We start from the raw sequence: 25,563 nt of genomic DNA on the forward strand, positions 1-25,563 counted from the left end.
TTACAGCACTATTGGAGTTAATTTTTTTTATTATTATTCCGTATCCATTTTATAAACTTAATCGATTAATCAGTTATCTACCAGCGTGGTCCAACCTAGTTATCATTATCTGTAAAATCCACTATCGGTCGACCTCTAATTTCGGCATCACTTGCAGCAGGAAAACGGAAATATTATTTTTGTTTCCCAAACAATATTTTGAAAGCACCACGCTTTTCAGGGAAACCAATTTAGAAAATTGTTTAAATATAGTGCATTCAAACGAATTGTGCTCTCTAGCACCTCGCTTTTTCAAATGAGTTTTGCAACTACGGTAGCCGTTATGGACCAAGAAGCTATGACAACATGTCTTCCAAAAGCACTTCATCGAGTTTTCTTTTAGGTGATGAGGATCGTTATTTCAAATAAACTTCAACTTGACACACAACGAACAAACGAATGTTACCGTATGAATCACTGACTGTAAAAAGCATCTCCTGTGGCTCGGCATAAGTATGATCCTGCATTATGAAGTACCGTAAGTGCAGCCTTTCAAATTTGCCGGGACAGTGGCAAGCGCCTCTCACTGATCTCCTTGTCCGTTTCAGCTGGTTTCAGTCACGTGACCCTGGCTCTGAACGGAAACGCGAATTGGAAACGTGCTGAGGTAGGCTAGTACTATTTGTCCCTCTCTGATATTATAGTTTTTTAAAATGGCGGAAGCCTCCTTGGACTTACCCGTCCAATGTAAATAAAGATAAGAAATTCTTCACTTATGAGGATAAGTCAGATCATTGGCAGAGGACATTTTACACCATATTTATGAATAAAGACATTGATTTTAGCTAATAAAATACTACAGTGTACCTTTAAACCATTCCAAGGTACACCAAACAGTATCTTAAGATATGGTGATATTTGTCTGAAGACACCAGAAGTTTAAACGCTTTATCTGCAAGTACAGAGCGTCCTATAAATTTTCTCCCTCCATCTCTCCACTGAAATGACCTGAAAAGTCATGCATCCGTTAAGCTGTGCTCACAAAGACAATCTGATTACAAGTGTTTCCAGCCTCTGATACAAACAACGCTCTCTCCACTTACATCTGCACTGACTGGCAATTCTCTTTAAAATGAGACTTTAACAATTCATTTCATCTTTCATTCACTTCAGTTCATTCCTGCATTTACAAGATACATGCAGAACCACTTGTACTATAATCATTTCACAGTCATGTGTCCAATAAACTGTGTGTCTTGTCTTATATGGAGAGTCTCTCTCACTGGAATTCACTTTATTTTATATATATATAAATATATGACCCTGGACCACAGTCACACAGGTGTTGTGGCAATAGCCAACAATACATTGGGTCAAAATTATAGATTTTTCTTTTATACCAAAAATCATTAGAATATTAAGTAAAGATCATGTTCCATGAAGATATTTGGTAAATTTCCTACCGTAAATATATACAGTTTTTTTTTTGTGAGTGAATGCAGCACAATCGCGAACATAAATTGACAACTTTAAAGGCATTTTTCTCAATGTTCAGTAAATCTCAATTTAAATTTAATTTTTTTTACATGTTGTGGTCCAGGGTCACATATATCAGGTAAATATGTCTGTGAACAATGGTCATTCCCAGTGATCACAAATGAGACCTCTTTAATATATATATCGATGATTTCTCCTAGACAACAATGATATACTAAAACAAATACTATTTCTACTAAGAATAAAATATTCATTCAATAACAACTTATAAATAAAGAAATTAGTTATATGCAAATATAAATACAATTGCAAAGATAATATGCGTTTTAAAAATATATATTAATTTATGCATTTTTTTATAAATGCAATAACCAATAATAAGGATCATTATTATAATATTATTATTCAAAAGATAAATAAACCTGATATACAACTTATAAGTTGAATCCCATATATTAAGAGAATACAGGTTTAGTTATAATAAGAAATTACATGTTTTGCAGTAAAAACTACCAGCTTAAGATGGATTTTCCAACAGTGCAAATTCTCCCTGCTATATCTCATTTTTTTGTTGAGTTTTTGAATGTCTCAGACTGTGTTCAAATTTGCCTAGATACCAAACTTAGACATCTCAATATTAACTGATTTCTCATCAAACTGTATGCTATATGCTATTAGTTGCTTTTCACATTCATATTACAGCTCAATACTCTTACTGTCCGTAAACAACTGTCTCTTTTAATTTCTCCTAAGGAATGTTCTAAAATAAAACTGACACTTGAATCGTAAGTGAGAAAACCTCTAAGCAATAACATTTTCCTCTGGGTAACTGCAGAGAGAAAGACATAATGAAACAGACTGAAAGCGGGGGGCGGGGTGTAAGCAGTCTCTATTGACCCAGAGAATCCCTTCAATAAGAGCACATCAAATATGAGCCTACGGTTGCCATGGCAGCAGACAAACACCTGCCATGAGTGATGGCGCTCATGGCTCTACATGCATAAACACACACCAACAAGGAACAGAAGTGAGAGGTAAAGTGTGCATTAATGCATTAACACACCCATTCCTGCACATCACAGACAGACACTGTAGTCAGGACAGCTAAATGATGACAAAAAAAAATATTTTTGGGTGATCAATCCCTCTACAGACAATAAGAAAGAATTTGCACCTTAAAAGGTGCAGTAAATAATTTGGAAGAAACACTGTTGATAATTGAAATTGCTTCACCTCCAAAATGAATGAACATGCAATAAAAGAGTGGATTTCTCTTTATCATAGCTGAATGAAGAACACCAGCTCCAGACAAACAATGACACTCAAAACTGCCCTGTAACTACAGCTAACATTACAACAACAGCATATCTTGGTTCTGTGAAACATAGCAAAACCAATGTATGGAGCAGACCTTGGTGTTCATTTTCAGACCTTCCCGCTTAGGGCTCTCCAGTGCTAGAAAGCTAAAATCCTATCCAATCCTAAAGCCCTTGGCTGATCATAACCCTTCTTTTTCCAGCGAAATTCTTCAAACCTCTTCTCTTTGGTAATGTCTCTTAGCCACCTCTCTTTCTACAGCCTTTCTTTAAATCTCACCCTTGCTCACCCTCTCTCCTCCCCCATCATGAGTGGACACGCCCCCTGCTGCTGATTTGCTACAGGTGTTTCATTGTGCTCTGTCCAATCCACTTTCAACAGCATTTCTCAGAAATCACTTACTGCACCTTTAACTATTGATATATTTCAGAATGAAACAGGAAAACCTCATTAGTAGATATTATTGGCTATTATTATTATTTAGGGGTCTGAGTTACATCAAACAGAAAAGTCCTTTCATAGTCAAGATTGGGTAAACAAACCTTTCTTAGCATGCACTGATGAGTTGTATAGAGTAAGATCACAGACATTTATTAATAAAGCATGTTGTATTTTTAAATACGTGCGATTGTCTCATTACATACCTGTGTATGCCATATTCTTCGGGTTTCCGTACGGGGTTCCCGGTTGCACTGGGCTGTACACCGGGTTCATGGTGGAAGACAGCCTGTTCTTACTGAAAGAAACAGATAGACAGCATATGAGTTACAACAGTGTTGTTTTGACGGGTATGAACTTCTGCAACACTATTATCTTCCTAAACAAACCAAAATGATAATAAAATAAAACACACACACGCACTAAAGCACGCACAAGTCTCAAAATCTATAGGCTACACATCTCATAGGTCTCACCACACATCATTATAGTGGTCTTTTTTTACCTTATTTTGAAGAATTACATAAAAGGGCTTTTCACACTTGAAATAGTTAACCGTGGGTAATTCTAAACCCCGGGTAAACAGAGCCTGGGTTATCTTGCTTCACGTTTCACACTGTTAATAATGTACCTGGAGGTGACAATTAATCGTGGGTATTCATAAGATAAAGTTTCACACTTTACATTCCTAAACCTAGGGTTAACATACGTATTTGCTTTGCCAGTCTCACTGAGTTTACATAAAGGCTCTAGCATTGCCGACTGTAAGAATGAAATGGTCTCTTCTTCACACCAATTGTTGTGTGTTTTATCGCCATTTGACATTTTTCCTATCAAACCAGCAGCCATATCACCCTGTAGCCCAAGACTGGTTGCCCATTGAAGCTAAGCAGGGTTGAGCCTGGTTAGTAGCCTACCTGGATGGGAGACTCCTGGAAAAACTAGGTTGCTGCTGGAAGAGGTGTTAGTGAAGTTGGTGCTCACCCTATGGTCTGTGTGGGTGCTAATGCCCCAGTAAAGGGGACACTATACTGTCAAAGAGCACAATCCTTCGGATGAAACGTTAAACAGAGGTCCTAACTCTCTGTGGCCCATGGCACTTCTCGTAAAGAGTTGTGGTTGAAGAGACCGACATAATTGTAAAGTGCTTTGGGTGTACAGTAGTACATATGGAAGCACAATATAAATGCCTCATTCATTCAAACGCTGAAATGACTGTTTATATACATCGTGCGGTTTATCCATGACTGCCCAAAGCACGTGGATATAAGGAGGAGGGTTTCTTAACCCTGGGTAAAAGGCGGTGCTAACCCTGCTTCTAAATTACAAGTGTGAAACGTTCCTTTACGATCCTTTAAAAGCGGGGTTAAGAATGACGATAACCACACACATAAGCACAGTGTGAAAAGACTTGGTTATTTTAAAACCACGTTTCAGGAGATGCTGTAAAGTCAATCTTCACATATGTTTGGCTGTGGCTTTTTACATGTTTCGGTTACTTTTGTAATGGTATTAGAGTTAATAGATAATTATTTTTATTTGAATGCCAATAAACAGTATATTGGCCAATAAATCTAATTTGTTTAAAAATGTTGAGAGCCTGAAAAAAAGTCTTACCATTAAATGCCATGTCACAAGCACTAATCAAAACTATACAGTATAGTAGTCTAATGTGAACCAGTGTAAGTTTTAAAATACATTTTTATTTCTTTATTAAAGTTTTTAATTTATTGCCTTACAAATAAATAAAACAATGCCTAAATAATCCAAACAAGTCATTGGACAACATTACTTGCGTATAAAGAATCAAAATGCATCAGCCATGGATAAATAAAATGGAATGGCCTCTGCACGGACAATAATGTAATTTTTTTAATTAAACCATATTGTTGATGATAATAATACGAGAAAAAAAATCCTAGATATTAATAATGCATCAATGTTTTTGAAAAAGAAGATGTTTTTGCTGAAGATGAAGAGCTGAATGAACAATGGAAAAATGTATCGTTTTGTTAGTGCATTAACAACCAAACGCATCCTATATGAGATTAATAATTTTTATACAACAGAATCATATTATATCTGCATACAATGATGAGAATGCACAAGTGAACTTGAACTAAGTTACGTGCTAGTCAGAATGTGTAACTCCTGTTGTAAACTCATGTACAGGCCTATCTGAAGTTTGCCAATGAACATTTAATGATTCAGAGAAGGCATGGGAGGAAGGGTTGTGGTCAGATGAGACCAAAATTGAGCTCTTTGGCATCACCTCAACTCTTTTGTTTTTTGGAGGAAGAGAAATGCTGACTATGACCCAAAGAACACCATCCCTACAGTCAAGCACGGAGGTAGAAAACGTTATGCTCTGGGGCTGTTACTCTAAGGTTACAGGGCGACTTCACTGTATTGAGGGGCTGATGGATGGGCCATGTACCATAAAATCTTGGACGAGAACCTCCTTCCTTCAGCCAGAACACTGAAGATGGGTTGTGGATGGGACTTCTAGCATGACAATGACCCAAAACATACCGCCTAGGCAACAAAGGAGTGGCTCAAGAAGAAGCACATTAAGGTTTTGGAGTGGCCTAACCAGTCTCCAGACCTTAATCTTATAGAAAATCTTTGGAGGGAGCTGAAACTTTGAGTTGCAAAGGATTTAGAGAGGATCTGTAAAGAGGAATGGACCAAAATCCCTCCTGAGATGTGTGCAAACCTGATGACACTGAGCATGCTGCAAGTCTACCAGGCAGAAATGATAGGAGACCTAAATGGGGATGGGGGAATTGGCCCTGATGCAGTTGCAGAGCTGCAGATCTTTCTCTCCGGGCTACCAAGGAGACGGCCAGAGCTGTTGATCGTGCTATGGCGACCCTGGTGGCCACGGAGAGGCATTTATGGTTAAATCTCAGCGCCATAAAGGAGACAGATAAGAGCTTCCTCATGCAACGCTGTCACTACAGTCATCGAGAGGTTTCAGGAGGCTAATAAGCAAGCAGCGGCATCCCAGAAGCTCCTCCCCCAGCGCTCACAGGTCTCCAGGGCTGCCGAGTGGGAGCAGCCCCAAACCTCTAAAGCTAGTCCCTTGCACCGTGGGGTACAAAAGCAGAGCGTCGCTATCCGTACTCCCCTCCCCCAGAAAGAATGGGGGCTGGGGCGGCGCTCTCAACCGCAGCCTTCGAGGGGTAATGGAGATCTGAGGATCGTATTTATCGCAGTACAAAGTGCCCATTTCCCTGCGGTGCCCTCAGGAGGCCATTCTGCCAACCCTGCCACCTCGTGTGCTTCAGGGCGCAGCAGTCTCTGGCGAGTACATATCTTATCATTTGCCTGGAGACGTAACGGTACTGGGAGACTTGCTCCCTCTCGCCCAGGTTTATGGGGGTCCCTACAAGTGGAGGCTCTGGTTATGGAACAGGAGGTCAAAATTCTGTTGACGAAAGAGGCAATAGAATGTGTACCTCTTGTACCAATATTTTTTCGTTCCAAAGGAGGGGTTGTGTCCCATTTTGGATCTGCACCTTCTGAATCAATTGGTCATGCAGCTCAAATTCAAAATACTAACCTTTAAACAGATCACACCACAGATCAGATCTGAGGACTGGTTTGTTAAGATAGATCTCAAGGACGCATACTTGTGATGATACGATTGGTTGATTTTAGCTCAGTCACATCAGCTAGCGGTTCGGCATCGAGATGTCGTTCTTGCGCACATGGAAAGTTTGGGGTTGAGGTTGAACGTCAAAAAGAGTGTATTTTCTCCAGTTCAGAGAACCACTTTTCTAGACGTGGTATGGGATTCGATCACTATGCAAGCACGTTTCTCTCTTGCACGCATCGAGTCGTTCCTGTCAACAGTGAACTGGTTAAAGCTAGGCCAGTCACTCACTGTCAAACAGTTTCAAAGGATGTTGGGTCTGATGGCAGCAGCGTCCAATATGATACCTTTTGACCTGTTGTACATGAGACCCCTGCAGTGGTGGCTCAGGACCAGGGGAGTCTTCCCTGAGGGGCAATCATTTTTGCACGATCAAGGTCACATGGCGAATCTTACGTGCGTTGATTATTTATTGGAATAAACCCTATTTCCTATCCCAAGGACCCGTGCTGGGAGCTCTTTGTCATTGCAAAATGCTAATGATGGATACTTCCCTCACGGGATAAGGAGTGATCGTAGAGGGTCGCTCGACTCAAAGTCTGTAGAGGGGACACCATCTTTCCTGTCACATCAACTGTCTGGAAATAATGGCCGTTTTTCTTGCTCAAGTATTTCCTCCTAGACCTCAAGGGCCACCATGTGCTCGTCCGCACAGACAACACAATGGTGGTCGCCTACATAAATCACCAGGGTTTGCACTCTCGTCCACTCTGCAAACTTGTGCAGCAAATCCTACTGTGGTCTCAGGGGAAACTACTTTTCACTCAGAGCAGCTTACATCCCTGGGAACCAGAACATAGGAGCAGACGTCCTGTCGAGACAGGGGCATCGAGGCTCCACCCCGAGGTGGTGGAGCAGATATGGAGGTTATTCAGCCAGGCTCAAGTGGATCTGTTTGCGTCTCGATAGACGTCTCACTTTCCACTCTTGTTCTCCCTCACGCATCCAGCTCATCTGGTTCATGCTATGGCTACATCTGTAAACTTTCCTCCCGATCGCTCAGCTCCCAGGGATTCAGGGACAAGATTCATCTCACCTTGATCACCTTGAGTGTGGTTGTCTGATCTAGTGTCTCTCCTCAATGGATCTTCTTGGGAGATTCCGGTCAGGAGGGACCTTATGTCCCAGGCAGCGGACTCAATGCTTCACCCCCGACTAGAACTGTGGAAGCTGTGGGCTCTGAGGGGGCCCAGCTTGTAGATGCTGGTCCCTCAACTGAGGTTGTTGAGACCATTCTTCACCCCAGAGCTCTCCCCACGAGGAAACTGTATGCCCTGAAGTGGAGAGTGTTCACTTCTTGGTACAGTGGTTGTCAGCTGGACCCAGTTAACTGCCCTGTTGGTACAGTGCTGGAGTTCCTGCAAAAGTGATTTGCTCCAGGGTTATCCACTTTAAAGGTGTACGTGGTGGCCATAGCTGCATATCCCTTACTTGGTATGTCTTTAGGTAGAGACCCATTGGTAACACGTTTCCTCCGTGGCACTTTGAGGCTGATGCCTGCAGTACACACTAGGGAACTGGCATGGGATTTGGCCGTGGTGCTCCAGGGCCTATCCCTGGCTCCCTTTAAGCCTATTGATGAGGTTCCAGTCAAGTACATTCCTAAAGTTCCCACTAATGTGGCCAGATCTATTGTTCTGCAGGCCTTCTGTCCTCCTCTATTCCAGGATTCTGACCAGAAAAATAGTAATCTGCTTTGTTCAGTTAGGGCATTGGATGCCTATGTCCAGAGCGCTGCCCTGTGGCGTAGATCAGAATGTTTGTGTTTTGGACCTCCCAATAAGGGTCCACAGCATCTAAGCAGAGAATGAGCAAATGGATAGTCGAGGCTATCTCTCGTGCTTATGAATTGGCCGGACTGCCTACCCCTTTGGCAGTACGGGCCCATTCAACTAGGAGTATGGCTGCCTCTAAGGCCTCATCCACACTACTGCGTTTTAGTTTAGAAACGGAGAATTAAACCGAATACGATCTCTGTCCAGACCAGCGTTTTAGCAGCGTATTCGAATTGATCTCCGTCCACATTAAAACGACTGAAAATGCGGATCACGTGACCATTCACCAACACTGGGCATGCATGTGCCGGTGTAAACAGGCGCGTGTAGGCAGTTATAGCATTGTAAAATGCAGAATTTACTTTCACAACAGCTGCTAGCAAAGACATCAACGTCAGTAGCGCTTGTAATTCGTTATCCATGTTGCAGTCACTAACGTTACGTAGTCCAGGCTGTTTTTGTATGTTTTCTTCCCGGGGACGGGTGATGTGATGGGTGGCTGACGAATCAGGGAAGGATACGCCATGACTGATGACACCCAATCATAGAGCCTAATGTGAGCCTCTACGTCATCGTTTCTAAAGTCCTCCGTTTTGACCATATTCACTAAAACGCCCTCCGGAAATTCAAAACGCAAAACGGGGTCGGCAGCGTTTCTAAACTTCTCCGTTTTAGGTCTTTGTTTTTGCCGTTGTAGTCTGGACGGGAGGTGCAAAAGACGTAGCAAAAGGTCTCCGTTTCTAAACGAAAACGCAGTAGTGTGGATGGGGCCTAAGGCTCTAGTGTCAGGAATTTGACTTCAAGATGTTTGTGATGCGGCAGGCTGGTCCTCACCGCACACATTTATGAGGTTTTACGCCTAGACTTGGGCTCCACAACTGGGGCTCAGGTGCTCCTGTCCTAGTGCTTTCTTGATTCACACTAGACAGACACTGGTCACTATGGCGGCGTGGGTATAGACGTTCCCACAGCGTCAATCGACGCAGCGTGAGTTCCCTTGAAATGGTTCCCTCGTTGCATCCCCCTGCCATACTTACTGCATGCCTGTTAGCGACTTCATCCTATTAGAAACTAGCGTTAGACTGTTTGGGCAGGGTTTATAGTTTCCTGGTTGGTGACATCACCCGCCTCTGACGTCTTGTCACACCATTGGACTGATTACACCCATGCTTCATGACGCAATCACGCAGTGCATTCCCACAACGTCAATTGATGCAGCGCCTCGTTTCCTCTTCAGGGAACTGAGGTTTCAGTCGGAATCGAGGCGATTTGCTGCTCAAGAAACATTTCTTATCATCAATGTCGAAATGTTGTGCTGCTAAATATTTTTGTGGAAACTGTGAGAATTTTTTTCAGGATTCTTTGAATAAAAAGCAAAAAAAATCCAAAAAACTCATATATATCATATAATTTAACAATAATTATATCTGAATATTTTCTTGTTCAAGCCATTTCCATATTCTACATTTAAATATCTAATAACATTCAAAGATAAAGTGGTGGTCATAATGCACTTTGTGTTGCGTTTACTTGTAGCCATCCAAATACAGCAGACTGTATTTTACAAAAGTATATGTGAAAACCTTTGTCTTTCACTCTGCATTAAAGTTAACATTTGATGAAACCATTTGTGAATTAGAAAATTGCCCTCATTTTGCATCAAAACAGGGTTAAAAGAAAACAAACTTTAAGAAGTGAAGCAGGATAGTAGATGGTAAATAAGAACATTTAAATGTGTTATTTATTATGCATCATGCAATGTATTATATATTGAAAACAGAAACCCTTGACTGTGACATCAAATCCTTTTGCTAAAGTTGCAGGGTCTGAATTTTTTCTAGAATTTTGAATCTTCAACTAGAACAAGAAACAAGTTTAAAAATTAGAAAAATGAGGAAAAAAAAACACTAGAGGGACGTTTCCCATTGTAAAACTGAACTAGTGATTGCTTGGGACGAGATTGAGGTTAATCTAATCATTACGGCAAACGGGGTGTGAGTGTATGAGTTACCCTCCCTCGTCGTGCATGTGTGTGTGCGTGCGTGCGTCTGATCTCACATGAACACTCGATGCCATTATCAGTCAGTCAGTCGGGGGGGAAAGACATGAATAGGGGAGGATTATGCGTCAGAACTTCCCCTCACACATCGGCCACACACGACGGAAATGGGAGAAGGCCGTGTGAGCATGGAGCTGTTAGCAGGTGTTCATATGTATCGTGGTGTTGTGTCACGAACGTGTGTGTGTGTGGGAGAGTGGATATGTCAGAGGGGAATGTGCCCATCAGAGCGAGAGGATGACACCCTTACAAACTCAAGTATAAAAGATCAAAGGAGCTTGATGCAGCATTTAAATGACCCTAAAGCTTTTATCAGCATGGAAAAATGAATTAGAGATGTAAAAATAATTTGGCAAACTGCAGAAAAAAAAAAAATCTAATAGTCTTTTATAAAAGCAACAAGTCATGAGAGGTCACATGCAGGTGCACTTGCTGTGCTTAACAAGATCCCTTTACTACTGTAGTCATTGTAACACATGGCCTCTCATTACTTTTATTTCTAATAAACAAGTATAAGCTAAAATGGCATTTTAAAACACTGAAAGAGCTGTTTGAAGGCTTTGTAAAAGTCAATATACACACTTGTGAGCGCAAAATCTGTTGAATTCTCTGTCAACTATAACAGCTTTGTAATTGAAGTAGTTATATATAAATTATGTGAAAAAATAATGGTAACACTTTACAATAAGGTTCGTTAGTTAACTACATTAGTTAACATGAACTAATAATGAATTGCACGTATACAGCATTTATTAATCTTTGTTAATGTTAATAATTTCAACATTTACTAATGCTTTATTCAAATCTTGTTAACGTTAGTTCATGCATTGTGAACTAACATGAACTAACAATGAACCGCTGTATTTCTATTAACTAACGTTAACAAAGATTAACAAATACAGTAACTAATGTATAGCTCATGGTTAGTTCATGTTAGTTAATACATTAACTAATGAACCTTATTGTAAAGTGTTACCAAAATAATTACTCATTGTGTAGGGCTGCCCCCAACTAAAGATTTTTCTAGTTGTTCATTAAAGCCATTAATCGCACATGGCTGAAAACAATTATATGTAACATTGCTAACATTGTTCTACATAGACAAATAGCCTATTAAACCATAATATGGAGCCTTTAAAAAATAGTAGTGGTCAAGCACACGAATGACACTTGCCGCAGCACACTGGGAAAAGTTATATGACTATGCCGGAAAAACAGCAAGAGACTTACAGAAAATTTTAATAATTTATTGGTGAACTAGTGTTTTCTGAGTCAGTGTCGGCTGCAAAGGTGAAGTTGGCAAAGCGGACTCACCATCTCCGCAGCATGGTGGACGGGCACGCATAGAAATGCATGTATCGAATTTAAATCTGTTCATTTAAAAATAAACATTTCAATCTTCAGACATATAGAATATGTGAGGCAAGTATGCTTTGTATGAGTATTGTTTAATTTTTGTGACGCGCTCCAAAAGTTCACACAGAGACCAAGACAGTAAAGTGCATCCTTTTTGTTTTCTTTATTTTACAGAAGCACAAGTTTTGTTGTTGTTGTGAGTGTACACATAAAAGTAGACTAGTTTAGAATGATGTATTATTCCTCTCTGTATGACCAAAAATGGTGTATTTTAAATTCTTTGAGTTCTTGGATTTGCGCCAAATAATAGCACATTTATCTAGGTCAACATTAGAGCCAGCGACCACGTTAAGTTGCAAACGTTAGGCTTCTAGCGCATTTCAAACGATAAGTCATATTTGAGGTCGGTGAATGATAGGTGAACATTTGGAATTCCTGGCCGACATACTGTAATTACCAAATGGATCAGAAGTGTTAAAGGTCTGTTGTGGAAGTTTTCTTCTTCTGCAACTAACTGAATACCGGTAATTAAAATTTGGTTGACTAGGTGATTGCACACTAGTGCAGAGCAAGCATTTTCCATACATTCCTATGGAAGTTGAGCTTCATGTTTGCACAGTGCATTGTGGGATTGACAGCGGACCGGAGAGTGTCAAACGGTTGGGCAGTTCTCAAATGTATGCAAATATCAATCGAAAAATGCGGTCGGCAGCAAATCGCTGTGAGGTTCAGGTACCAGTGACGTCTGTCTTGAGCGTTTAATAATATGCAGGTTGTGCCAGAGTTTATGCTGTATTTGGTGCGAAAATCATATTGTTTACACATTGGACGGCGTGCAGTTGTTATATGTTAAATATTGTAGTTTGGATTCTTTCATTGTGATCATACTGGCTGGGTTTTCAAAAATTGACAGCATATCTTGGAGCATTCAGAAAAGTTTTTTTTTTTTAGAGAAATTAATACTTTTATTCAGCAAAGATGGATTAAGTTCCATAAGTGACAGTAAAGACATTTTTAATGTTACACACATTTTTATATTAATCAAATATTCCTGAAAAAAATTATCACGGTTTCCACAGAAATATTAAACAGCACAACCGTTTTCAACATTGATAATAATACGAAATGTTTCTTGAGCAGCAAATCAGCATATTAGAATCATTTCTGAAGGATCATGTGACACTGAATACTGGAGTAATGATGCTGAAAATTCTGATTTGCATCACAGGAATATAAATATAAAAAAGGAATGGCCATTTTTCACAATCCAATCAATTAAATCAAACAAATAACAAAAAGATGTGCCTAAAATCCATCACATCATCAATATAAAAGTAAAAAGGGCTATGAATGAAATTTCATGTTGTCTTTAAAGGGGTCATCAGATGCCCATTTTCCACAAGTTGGTATAATTCTTTAGGGTCTTCATGTAAAGTTTGTAACATACTTGGTTAAAATCCCTCAATGGTTGTGTAAAACAACACCCTTTCTACCTCCTCAAAAACACCTCTGTTCACAGTGACCCGTTTCTGTGCATGTCTCTTTAAATGATAATGAGCAACTGCTCACCCCTCTCTTCCATGGGGCGTGTTGACGCAAGACACAAAGTGCTGCCTTGGCTGACAGTATACAGATGGCTGAGGGCAGAGATATGCTAATACGGGACAGTCCGTCAGCGGTCGTGGGCGGAGCATGAGCAATATGATGTCAGTGCACAGAAAATCCCAACGGCTTGATTATTGAGAGTGTTTATTGTGGATTTTTGTCATTATATGCTAGTTGTGTCCACACACTGCAAAGACACATTTATATGCAAACACCATATAAAAGTGAATGTTGCATTCGATGACCCCTTTAATATGCTTGATCAGAGGTATAAAAATAGAAATGAGCAGGTGAAAACTGTGTGCTGCTCTGAAACCAAACAAATCAAGGTCAAACATACCCTAGAGGAGAGAAACATGACATAGCCTGGCCAGTATGTAGGTCAGAACAGCTGGAAACGTACATACATCAGGTTGAACAGTACATATTCTTCGACCCAAACACACACACACACACACAAACACGGTGGAAGGTGCTGAGCACTAGACTGACCTCTTAACGTTCTGACTGGTGTCTGTTGGGTACAGAAAACTGAATTTGTCAGTGGAATGCCCGCTTGCCATTCTCAGTGAAGGAAAGGCAAATGAAGGAGGTAGGAAGAATGGATATGCAAATCTGGAAATGACAAAAAGAAGGAAACAAACAAAAACGAGAGCAGGATATGATTAAAAGGCAAACCATCAAGCACAAGCACAGCAGAGCAAAGCAAAACACAGCAAAGCAACACAAAGCAAGCAAAGCAGCGGCCTGAGAGAGAGAGAGAGAGAGAGAGAGAGAGAGAGAGAGAGAGAGAGAGAGAGAGAGAGAGAGAGAGAGAGAGAGAGAGAGAGAGAGAGAGAGAGAGAGAGAGAGAGAGACACACTGACAAGCAGCGGAAATCAAATCACACACCTTCACACACTGATGGACAGATCAGTATGGGGGTGAATAACGGTGCGTCAGGGACAAACAGCGCTGGCTTGGAGCAGTGTTCTCATGTGCATGTGGATGTGAGTTAAAGTGCAGTCAAGCCCACTTAATATCACTTCCTTTAATTAGATGTGCCTTTCATTCCCACACACTTTAAAAAGGTTAGTGTGCAGGAAAAACGAGGAATACCATCTCCATTTCACAATATTCTATATTAAGGACAAGCACATTGGTCATTTTCACTACTTAAGTTGGAATGTTTGCTTTGTATAAATCTGCTTAAAGGGATAGTTCAACATAATTTACTCACCCTCTAAACTAGTGTGGATGTTTTTCTTTGGCGGAAAACGAAAGAAGATATTTTGAGTCAATTGACTTTTTTTTATGAAAATTGCTCAACATATCTTTTATGTTCCACTTTTGAATTTTTAGGTACACTATCTCTTTAAATGTAATAACTAAGTCGGCACCAATAGCCTCCTGGGCAGCAGGACATATAGCGCCGTTGCGCTTTGGACGACCTGAGTTCGAGTCCCGGCTCGCAGCTTTTCTGATCCCGTCCCCGTCTCTGTCCCACCTCGCTTCCTGTCCACTATACTATCCTATCAAGGCAAAAATCGCCAAAAATGAATCTTAAAGAAAAGTAATAACAAGTGATGAGCATTTATAGAGTAATCTATCATAATGATGGAAAAATTTTAACATATGAAGTCTACATCCTGGCAAGTAAACATATCTCACTCATTTATATACTAGAGTGTTTACCGCTTAGACGATAAGAAAGTGTACAGAGTGACAAAATATCAATAAACAGCTAAAATGGCACATTTGCTGCACGTTCACATATGGTGGATTTTAGATGCTTGCAATTTCTTTATTGAAATATAATGCAAATACGAAGTGCATCCAGGTCACAATAATGCATGCAGGTTTTTTAACCTTATACGTGACTTCCTTAAATAATCCAACAGTGCCCTCTAGTGAAGGTATTATGCATCCATGCTTGCCCTCACCTCAGGTTTATATCACTGCTCTTAAATGGACAATTGGAAGTGATGTAAAGCAGGTTTGGCTGTACTCTGTACATGTGCATGTTCTATTTTATGTGCAGAGGCGGCTCTGAGCTGCTTGTGTTCTGCAGACCGTGAGTCATTAATCAGGCCGTGACAGGATCACCTTGAGCTGTTCGTGGATGAAGGTGCCCCTCACACCAGTACACAACCACCCCTCTCTCTCTCTCTCTCTCTTTCTCTGTGTGCACTAATATCTTCCTCAGTAGGACCGTATGATTGATGGCATAATGAAGGATATCAAACTGCCACACAGATGTAACGGGGAAATCTACTAAAATTGTACGCGTGTATTCAGAACATGTTCAGACGTGATATAATTGACTGCCTCGGGATTCACTGATTCTTTTTCTTATCAAATATCATCACACTGACCGATGGAAAATTAAAGAATAGACAACACATCTTCTACGATTCTTGTGCCATAGAGGCACGAATCAGGGATGCTACAATTTTTCACCAATGAATTTGCATGACCTTTGTGCATTTGGATTTTTACAAATCATTTTATGGAGATTTCTGCGGCAGACTCCATACATATATATATATTACACACACACACATATACACACACATTATTAAATGTATTTTAATGGGCATGTTGTTGTGATCAAGCTGGCTAATTATTTCTCAAAGAATAATATCTAGTCAGTTCAATATTTTCATGACAGTAGATCATACCTAGGAAAATGCATATTATTGTTAACATTTCAACATTTAAAAAATAACATTAATACAATTTAAATAAACGATAACTAAAAAAAAAAAAAAAAAAATACTAAAACTGAAAAAAATGTACAAAAACTAAGTAGACAAACAATAGACTAATAAAAACTATTAAAAAAAGACTTAAACTAAAATCACAATGCAATTGGAAAATATAAAATAAAAACTAATTCAAAATATTAATAAATACTATAATGTTATTGCACAAACTTTCAGATTCCTTGATACAGCTCTTCAATGATTGTAACGCTGACAAACATTTACATGTGATCATATAACAAAGATATGCTTTTAACCACATAACAATGTTCAAATAAATATTCAAGGATGTTTTTATTTATTTGTATGATATTAATATCTCTTCTGGAATGTAAAAAAAAACAGAACAAATACAACACACAACCCTCAATAGCAGCAACTCTTTTTGAAATAATTAACTGGAACGCACACACAGACTCAAAATAACCTTTTTTCCTGTCTTAATGACCAAAATGCAGAGCAAAATACAAGGCAGAACACATTGAAGAGCACTCATTATCCTGAACAGTTATTATTCACTGTTTTATGTGCTCTTCTACAAGCCAAACACGCACAGTGGCTCATCAAGGGTGGAGAATGGGGTTCTTAGTGCACACTCGGGTAACTAACCAGAATTAAACGCACCAGACTGCACGTCCCATAAGAGTCGTTCACGAGGGAAGATATGTGCAGGAAAATGGCTGACTTCTAATACAGGGCTGGTTTAAAGGGACAGTTCACCCACAAAAATTTTGACATCATTTACTCACCTTCATGTGGTTCCAAAGCTGTATGAGATTCTTTCTTGTGTGGAACATAAAAGATGATCTTTTTAAGAATGTTGGTACCGTTGCTGTGCAGTATGAAGTCAATGGGGACCAAAAACTGTTTGGTTACCAACATTCTTCAAAAGATCATAGGACATTTGCGAATAAAACACTGTTTCCATCCAGTGAGTCGAAGAGAACAAAATCGTCACTTCCTGATAAACTGGCACTAAATATCACTAAGAAAAGCAGGAGATGCCACTGTATAGGCTATAATAATTGTAATTGTCCTATATAATAATACATTACTTAATTACTTTTTTAACGTTTGTGTGAACTGTTCCTTTAAAGTCCCCTGTGGTGAAAGCTCTTACATGTTGTTTATATGTCTATGTGGAGTTTTAAATATACTTTAAGACAAACAATGTGCAAATTCATAAATCAACACCATTGCGGAGTATTTTCTCTTTAAAACTGCAGTGAACCAAAGACAGTCTCAAAAATGTGGTTTGACAATAGACTGTAAAAAAAAAGGGGTTTGATGGTGTTTCTGACGTCACAAACCACTTTGTAACCAATCACGTCAGTGTGTGATCGTCAACGAGTTGATCTCTGAGCTGGTGCGAGTGAGTGGAGGCGGGGCTCATTTGCATAATCATAGAACCGCATGTACTAAATGAGGCAAGGGTGTAAAGTTACATTCAAGCTATTTTATCAAAGAGGAGTTTTAATGGATACAATTATTGACTACAGGGGGGCTTTAAGAAAGCAGAATTGTTACGTGGACTCTAAATCCAAATCCTTATGATTGGCATCTCTCCTCGCTTGCCTTCTCCTTTCGACTGATTTTCATGATCTCCCTCGTCCTCTCTCTAACCAAATCAATACCTCCTCCATTCCAGCGTCTTTCCTCCTCCTTTCGTCCCTCCACCCCCCCTTTTTCTCAATCTCTATGAATAACTCTCTTTTTTTCTCCCTCCTTTTTTTATCAGGGTGAATCTGAACACACTGCAGTGCCCTTGAGCTCTCACTCCTCTCCTTCTCTCTCATGCAGAACACAGAGTTTGGCAGTTATGTTGCAGTTATGTAACGCGCTGCTCTTTATAACACGTTGTTGAAAGGTGCATTGCTTAGTGCTCATTATATTTGCCCTGCAGCATCAGGAGACAGGAAACAAAATGAGGGGAAATCCAGACGCAAAATTAAGCGGAGCGCCATTACATTCACCTCATTCGGCTATTGATGCAAAATCCAGGATGATGTGAATCTGGATTGGATTTTATGATTCCCCATTAACAAACCGTGCGAGCACAGCCTGAATCGAAAGAAAGTAGGCTAAATCATATCTTTAAAATACATTCTACTGTATATTGCAGGGTCCAAAAAGAGCTAAATATTACCGAAATAATTAATGATGAAATTATTTCATTATGACAAAAATATAGTTTTTAATAACAATAATGTAAAATACAGTTTAATGGTTGGTAAGAAATACGTATGGTTGGTAAATCTTCCCAATTGGCAGGTGCATTTTTTTTTAATTCATTTATTTATTTTTATTTCAATTGTAACAAATCTTGTCAAGAATGCCTAAGTCCTATTTAACCACAAATAAAAATAATATTTTTTTCTATTTTGTTTTTATAAAATCTATTTTTAGGACCATGAACATTATCAAATTCTCTTTAAATAAATAATAATTAAATTCAATTAAAAAAAAAATTCCCGATAAAATCACACAATTATTGGGACCATTAAAAATATTAAGAATTAAAAACAAATGTAAAAGAAAAGCATCAATGCACATCACAGTCATAAAGAAAATGTGTTTAATTTTCATGAAAAAAAAAATGCCACAATTCATAAATCTTAATGCTCTTAAAAATAGGCTTAATTTTCTTAATACAAAATATAATTGACCATTTTTCCTTTTGATTTTGGGGTAAAATGTGACCTGGACATTTGTGAGATTCATTCTGGTGCTTGTGTCTTTCAAAACGCATTAGACAGCAGTTCAGTCCGGTGGAGGTATTCCCTGCTGACTGGGCAGTTAGGGTAAATCTAAGGACACACGCATACTACACACACTCAGTACTTTGACCTCGCAGTGACCCTACGGTGACGATGATGTCATAGTGACATTGGGACACACCGCTAACAGGCTTCCTGCAGCAAGGAAGTGTTTTCCTGTGACTGTCTCAGTAATGCTGCTTCATTCACAACCCAGAATGCAATTCTTTGCACTGAAAGGTACGACTGCAACAACAAAGCAGAAAAGATTTTGCTGATCAAAGCTCAAACAAAAGCAATTTGACCGTCTTCTGCTGCTTAGTCATGACTTTCATTAATTCAAAAATGCTCAGTCCGAGTATATGCCATATATTACATTTGTCCATTCAATAGATTGTAATATGTTAAGGTCGTACATCATGTCCATCAACTGTCTGGTTACCGAAATTCTTCAAAATATCTTCTTTTGTGTTCAGCAAAAGAAAAGAAATTCATTCAAGTTTGAAACAACTTGAGGGTGACTAAACGATGACAGAATTTTCATTTTTAAAGGAACTATTCCTTTTAACTCTATTATTAAACACAAACTCCCTGACAAAGTGGCTGTGAATGCAGAAGGTCGATTAATATTGTACACTGAACACCATATCATGACTATAATTCACAAATACACCAGTACAGTGTACATATGTCACAGTCAGCTGAACCGGACATTTTACAGTTCATGTATGAATAATATCAATGAATTTTCAAACTAAATGCCATATTTAACTCAGCGGAAGGATTATAGAAACACATGGTTCTCTGGCAGGTATTTTGGGAATAAAAACCACTCAAGCCGCATACGAACACATCCAATACCTGTTGTGAGCATTCTTATTTCCATGACAAATCCTCAAAAATACCATTTAACACACTGGCCATCACAGCCAATTTTTTTCCGCACTTGCCAAAATGACAACATTGCTGCATTTCTACCGCATACACACATGAACCGATCTCTGCTTGCAGAGCTAGTCAATCTAACAGACTCGAGCATCTGAACAAGTGAGTTAACATCAAGGTAAAACGGTTCCTCCAGGTTATGTGGATTGGCCCTGAGGCGAACACATCTTTCTTCTCTTCTGCTCAACAGCAAAAACACACTGAATTAATGATGGCTGCTGCAAGCAGCACAGAACAGCCCAAGGGCCAAACCAGAGGGATGGAATATCCCCGATTGATTCCTGAACATAACACAATGATTTGAGCGGTTTTACTGTTATCAAGTGGTGTGCCCCACACAGGACTAAAAGACCCACACATACTCAGAAAAACAGTCATTTTACTATTTTAGTAAAGAGCCTGCAAAATGAATGTATCTAATGTCTGTTTATCTACCTAGGAATACCCTAGCAACCACCTAAAACATCCTAGTGACCACCTAACAACACCCTAGCAACGAAGCACAATGGATGTATGTGCAAACGCCCCTCAGATTTTCTTTAAAAAAAATTTAATGTGAAAATCTATTTGATTCCTATAATTATTTGTTCAGACATAATGTGAATGATCTGACGGCTGGCGTGAGCGCATGTAGACCAACAAAACACGGAAAAAGTGAAATAAAGAATACATCACAGTGTCTTTTCCTCCCATTCATTCCTCATTGTATGGAAGCTTGTTTCCGCCACAGAAAAACAAAAAAAGTAGTTGAATTAATTGAAAAAGTAAAATGAAAAAGTAATTGCGACTTTTTCTCTCTTAATTCAATTCAGAGCAATTGCGAGTTTAAATCTCACAATTCTGACCTTTTCTCTGAATTTGCGTGATATAAACTAGCAATTACGAGTCAGAATTGTGAGATAAAAAGTTGCAAATATCTTTTAAATTGTTTTATTCTGTTGCGGAAACACGCTTCCATAGTGGGATGAGAGAAGGGTGACAGAAAAGAGGGTTTTCTGTGCACAAAGAAACACACACACAGGGTGTGAGAGGAACCCGTAAAGCACAGGGGCGTCTGAATTATTTAGATAATAAGAGCTCAAAGAGCTGCTGTGTTTCTGTGCGAGTGTGTATGCCAGTGGGCATGCTGTGGGGACAAAACAGTCTCTGCTGTGAGGTCCAGCTGTGTGAGCTGTGCAAACAGTTGGAGAAAGACAAGCTAACCTGTACCGCAGTGCGCGCACACACACATACCCTGGTGTCATAGGCTACTGTCAAAGACTGACACATTCACACAAACATCGGGTGATATATTTGATCTTTTTTATTAGTCCATAACTGTACCCGGTTTAGCCTGCTCATATCTGTTCCAAAACAGTTCAAAAATCACGCTAACAATACACTCAATAGATTTGGGAACTGACATGCAGTACTTTCTGTCCTTCAGATTCTTGTACGAATTACAATTAATTATTTATTATGCCTTATAATATATTATTTAATGTAAATCTAATTATGTGTGTATACGTTTTAATTTATTTATATATTCTTTATAAATGTATATTATTTGTAAAAAAACAATAGTCAGACCGATACTATAGATTCACACTGGGCTTTTTTCATGTGTGAAAAATTAACCAATTATATACTATGATGTACTGCATTCTATATCATGACATGATGGCGATGCGGCTCTGTGGAATACTTGATTCTGATTGGTCAATCGTGCCATCCAGCGGTATGGTATTCTCCGATAACAACCAGTAAAAACTGGTAACAGGATCATCCGGGTAACTGAAGTCAGCGCTTTATGCTAGCTAGGAACAGTTTTTCCCCGTGGAAATTGAGTTTTGAGAGCTAATAAAAAAATATAATTTAAATCAATATTTTGTGTACAGTAATTTAATTATGTCATCCAGTAACGCGGACTCGCACTCGTTTCATTTAAACACTGCTGCTGCCATTTTGCGACGATTGTTTTGTACACTGTAATGGATTGTAAGATGACAAACAGGTTTGATTTTAAAACCGTTTCAAATATATTTATCTCAATCTCCCCATAATTATTTATGTGGTGACATGCTGTGTACTAAGTGGTATGACTGTACCGTATCCCTTAAATATCAGTTTAGTTTGAACTTTCCGCTTGCTGGCAACTGCTTTCTCATCGGAAGCTTTGCATTTAAAGAGCTAATACAATTTTTCAACTCAGATAGCCGTGTAATAGCCGGCTATAGAGTAATAAGCGGGATAATGCACATCCAGCCGGTTGTTATCGCAGAATAAACCCCTTTAGAGTGATGCAAGACCCCAACGCGAATGTCAGGGTTTATTGTGCGATAACAACTGGGTGGATGCACATTATCCCTTGCATAATATAGCAGGGTATGTCAGATCATCTCAAAACAGCCCCGATTAATCTGGCCAATGTATTAGTCTATCACTAATTGACTGCTTGGTCAAATTAGAGCTCACAAATTAGGCTATGTTTTCAAATGCTTTTGAGTGCATAGAGTAATTCCCTCTAGATACTTAAACTGATTTTACAGCCGGACCACCTAAACGTTATTCAATGAAACGCATTCATTTGTGGTACATTTCGTCGACTGCAGCATCGAATGAAGGAATGAACTACCTGACGTTCAACCACGACCTGAATGAATGAAAATCCTCGCAGACAGTCTTGTGTTTAACAAAGCCCATCTCATTTCCCGAGCTGCCTGCTGAACCACCGTAAATTCAGCAGTATCCCAGAGCGCCTCTCCTTCCCATCCCCCTCACATCATCTCGCTCACCCTCTCTTCCTTTTTTTTTGCACTTGCCAAGGTCTATAAAATCAGTGCGAGAGGAATTACTGTGATTTACAGTAACATTACAGATTCAAACTGCAGGATGCTGAGAGATGGACAAAGAGGGACAGGAATCGTTAATAATTCCGATTCCAATTCCAAGTTTTGAAAAAGAACATGTTCTCGATTCCCAAGAGTAATAATGAGAGAAACCGTAGGACAGACAAAGAGAAAGCTACTCATTCGCCGGTGCCCAATCACACGCGAGGTTCTGTCATGTAATTTGGTAGTAGAAGAAGCACGTCAACAGCTGAGAACGTAATTGGGCTTCACACATAAAAACCTTCATACAAAGCAAAGGACACATGCGTATCCACACACACGGTCTATAAATACTACATTCCTACACATGCTTTCTGGTTTCAAAAGATTTACTACGATTCATCTACATGTCAGCTCTAATTCAGACTATAAGTGGGATTTTTTTATATCCGTTTTTCATATTTATAGCAGGACACTAACACAACGAACATGTGTATCACTTAACAGTATCAATTTCAGTGATTTTACACCCACGTAATTTTGATGTTGTTATTCCAAAAATACATTGTTGTCACAAAATGAAAAGGTAGGGATGCACCTAAATGAAAATTCTGGGCCGAAACCGAAACTTCAGGATGCACTTGGCTAAAACCCGAAAACAAAAAGAAATAATAAATGAATAATTCAAAATTATTTTATAAATCAACACCAAAATAGCTAAAACTGAGTTGTACAAACATTTAATTTGCACATAAGGCAGTTTTTATATCAACCTTTTAATAACAGAATTGTTTATACTCTAATTTATTGGTGAAATATGAACATTTATATGGCAATAAACAGTATTAATTTGTTTTCATGACCGATTTATTCAAACATACGTTAAGTAACAAAGACATCACTAACAGATTAAGCAAAAATATAATGAATATGTAATACAGTGCATATTTAAAATAAGTGTTTCGGATGACAATTTTCGGCAGACGAAATTTCAGTGCATCCCTATTAAAAGGAATATTTAGGTTTAAAACATAACTTAAGCTCCATATACATTTTTTGGGGATTACCTGAAAGTAAATCCAGCAAAAGCATGGCAAGTTTCACACAATACATCCACAGAAACTATACATGGCAGTTGAGTATAACCAGAAAAATAGACAAAAAGCATGATTTAGAATAGATAACATAAATTATCCTGAATAATTAATGCAAATAAGCAGAAAGGATAGTTTACCCAAAAATAAACTATTTTGTCAAAATGATCTGTGTTTTGCAACCAAGTCGATAGGCCTACTTACATTTTAAATGTCAAAATACTAGCGATTTTGCAGTAATGGTACCGAGAACTGGATCAAATTTTAGCTGGTTACTTGTATCACTAACTTTACAGTTGAGAAAAGTACAGTCTATTTTAATGCAATGTTTACAAAATGTTAAAGCTATACTAAAGTTTTAATGCATTTACATATAATTATTAATAGCATTATTAATTAACTAATAATTTCATTTATTTATTATTTTCAAACAGCTAAATTAAAAATTGAAAATAAATAGTTATTGCCATGGTACCAAAATTCTCAAGAAACATTTCCTATTATCAATGATGAAAGTTTTGTGCTGCTTATTTTTTGTGTGGAAACTGATAAATTATTTTCTCCAGAAAGAATCAGGTCTTTACTGTCACTCTTGAACAATTTAATGCATCATTGCTAAGTAAAAGTATCAATTTATATATATATATATATATATATAAAAACTAAACAAAAACTGACCCCAAACTTTAGTATACTTTTGTTTTCCACAATAGAAAATAAGCCATATACAAGTTTGGAAAGATATGATGGGGGAGTACATTTTGTGAACTATCCCTTTAAATGATACTGAATGTTTCTCTAACTGGGTCAAGCACTAACTTTTGATTTGCACAAGAGAAACTTCTGACACAGCTGCAGTTAATGCTAGTAATTTGTTACAAGCTTACAGGTGCAGGAGCAGAGAAAAGATTTCACCTGAGCCATCCGGAAACCCAAGGGAAGCCCTTCGAGCCTTAATCTCACACTGACTTCATAAAAAAACACTTATTAGAAGCTTAATTAGCTATTCAAAAACAACAGTCACACAATAGGCCCTTCCCCTCCCAGCGGCTGCCTAACGGGACCTGAATGAGAACAGGGCATGGAGGGGAGTGCCCCTCTCCCAAAAAACACCATTGTTTTAACTGCCCTGCAAGAGCTTGTCCTCTCTGATTCTAAAAAGGTCTATTCTGCCTCAAATCCTGCCTTTCACCGAGGCACAACCTCCATTTTGTATAGGACATTATCCAGCAAACAATTGCCTCAAAACCAACATGGTGTGCTGAGATGCCCCTGTCAGTATTCAAACCCCGGGTTCTTCTGTTGCCGCTTTCTCCATCCATTTACCCCCCGACATACACACACAGCGCCACAAACGACGGCACCACAAGAGGTGCATTTTCCAGCCTCTTTCCTTTCTTCACCTTGACATTTTCTTCCTCCATGAAAAAAAAGGAGAGAATGGTTTTCTTATCAAAGGGTTTAAATGGAACTACTACTCACAGCATACTATTTTTGTAGTATGAATTGTGCATATTGCACATGTTATGT

General features: G+C 38.8%; 2 protein-coding genes across 4 annotated transcripts in view; both read right to left on the bottom strand.

The window, feature by feature from the left end:
* relt (RELT TNF receptor) overlaps positions 1 to 25,563 on the bottom strand; it is a 470,714-nt gene that overhangs the window by 177,111 nt on the left and 268,040 nt on the right. The gene's annotated exons all lie outside the window — the stretch shown is intronic.
* Positions 1 to 25,563, bottom strand: part of fam168a (family with sequence similarity 168 member A) — a 57,536-nt gene that overhangs the window by 21,263 nt on the left and 10,710 nt on the right. For 2 of the 3 annotated variants that reach the window (XM_079620372.1, XM_079620370.1), the window contains exons 2-3: positions 14,177 to 14,299; positions 3,438 to 3,529 (exon numbers count right to left, since the gene is read on the bottom strand). In XM_079620372.1, coding sequence (XP_079476498.1) covers positions 3,438 to 3,529; positions 14,177 to 14,247 — 163 coding nt within the window. In that variant the 5' untranslated portion in view covers positions 14,248 to 14,299. The remainder of the gene's footprint in view (positions 1 to 3,437; positions 3,530 to 14,176; positions 14,300 to 25,563) is intronic. The other variant, XM_079620371.1, reaches the window with a different exon arrangement.

This window comes from Phoxinus phoxinus, assembly GCF_949152265.1.
Source record: "Phoxinus phoxinus genome assembly, chromosome: 8".
In the NCBI taxonomy this organism is placed as follows: Eukaryota; Metazoa; Chordata; class Actinopteri; order Cypriniformes; family Leuciscidae; genus Phoxinus; species Phoxinus phoxinus.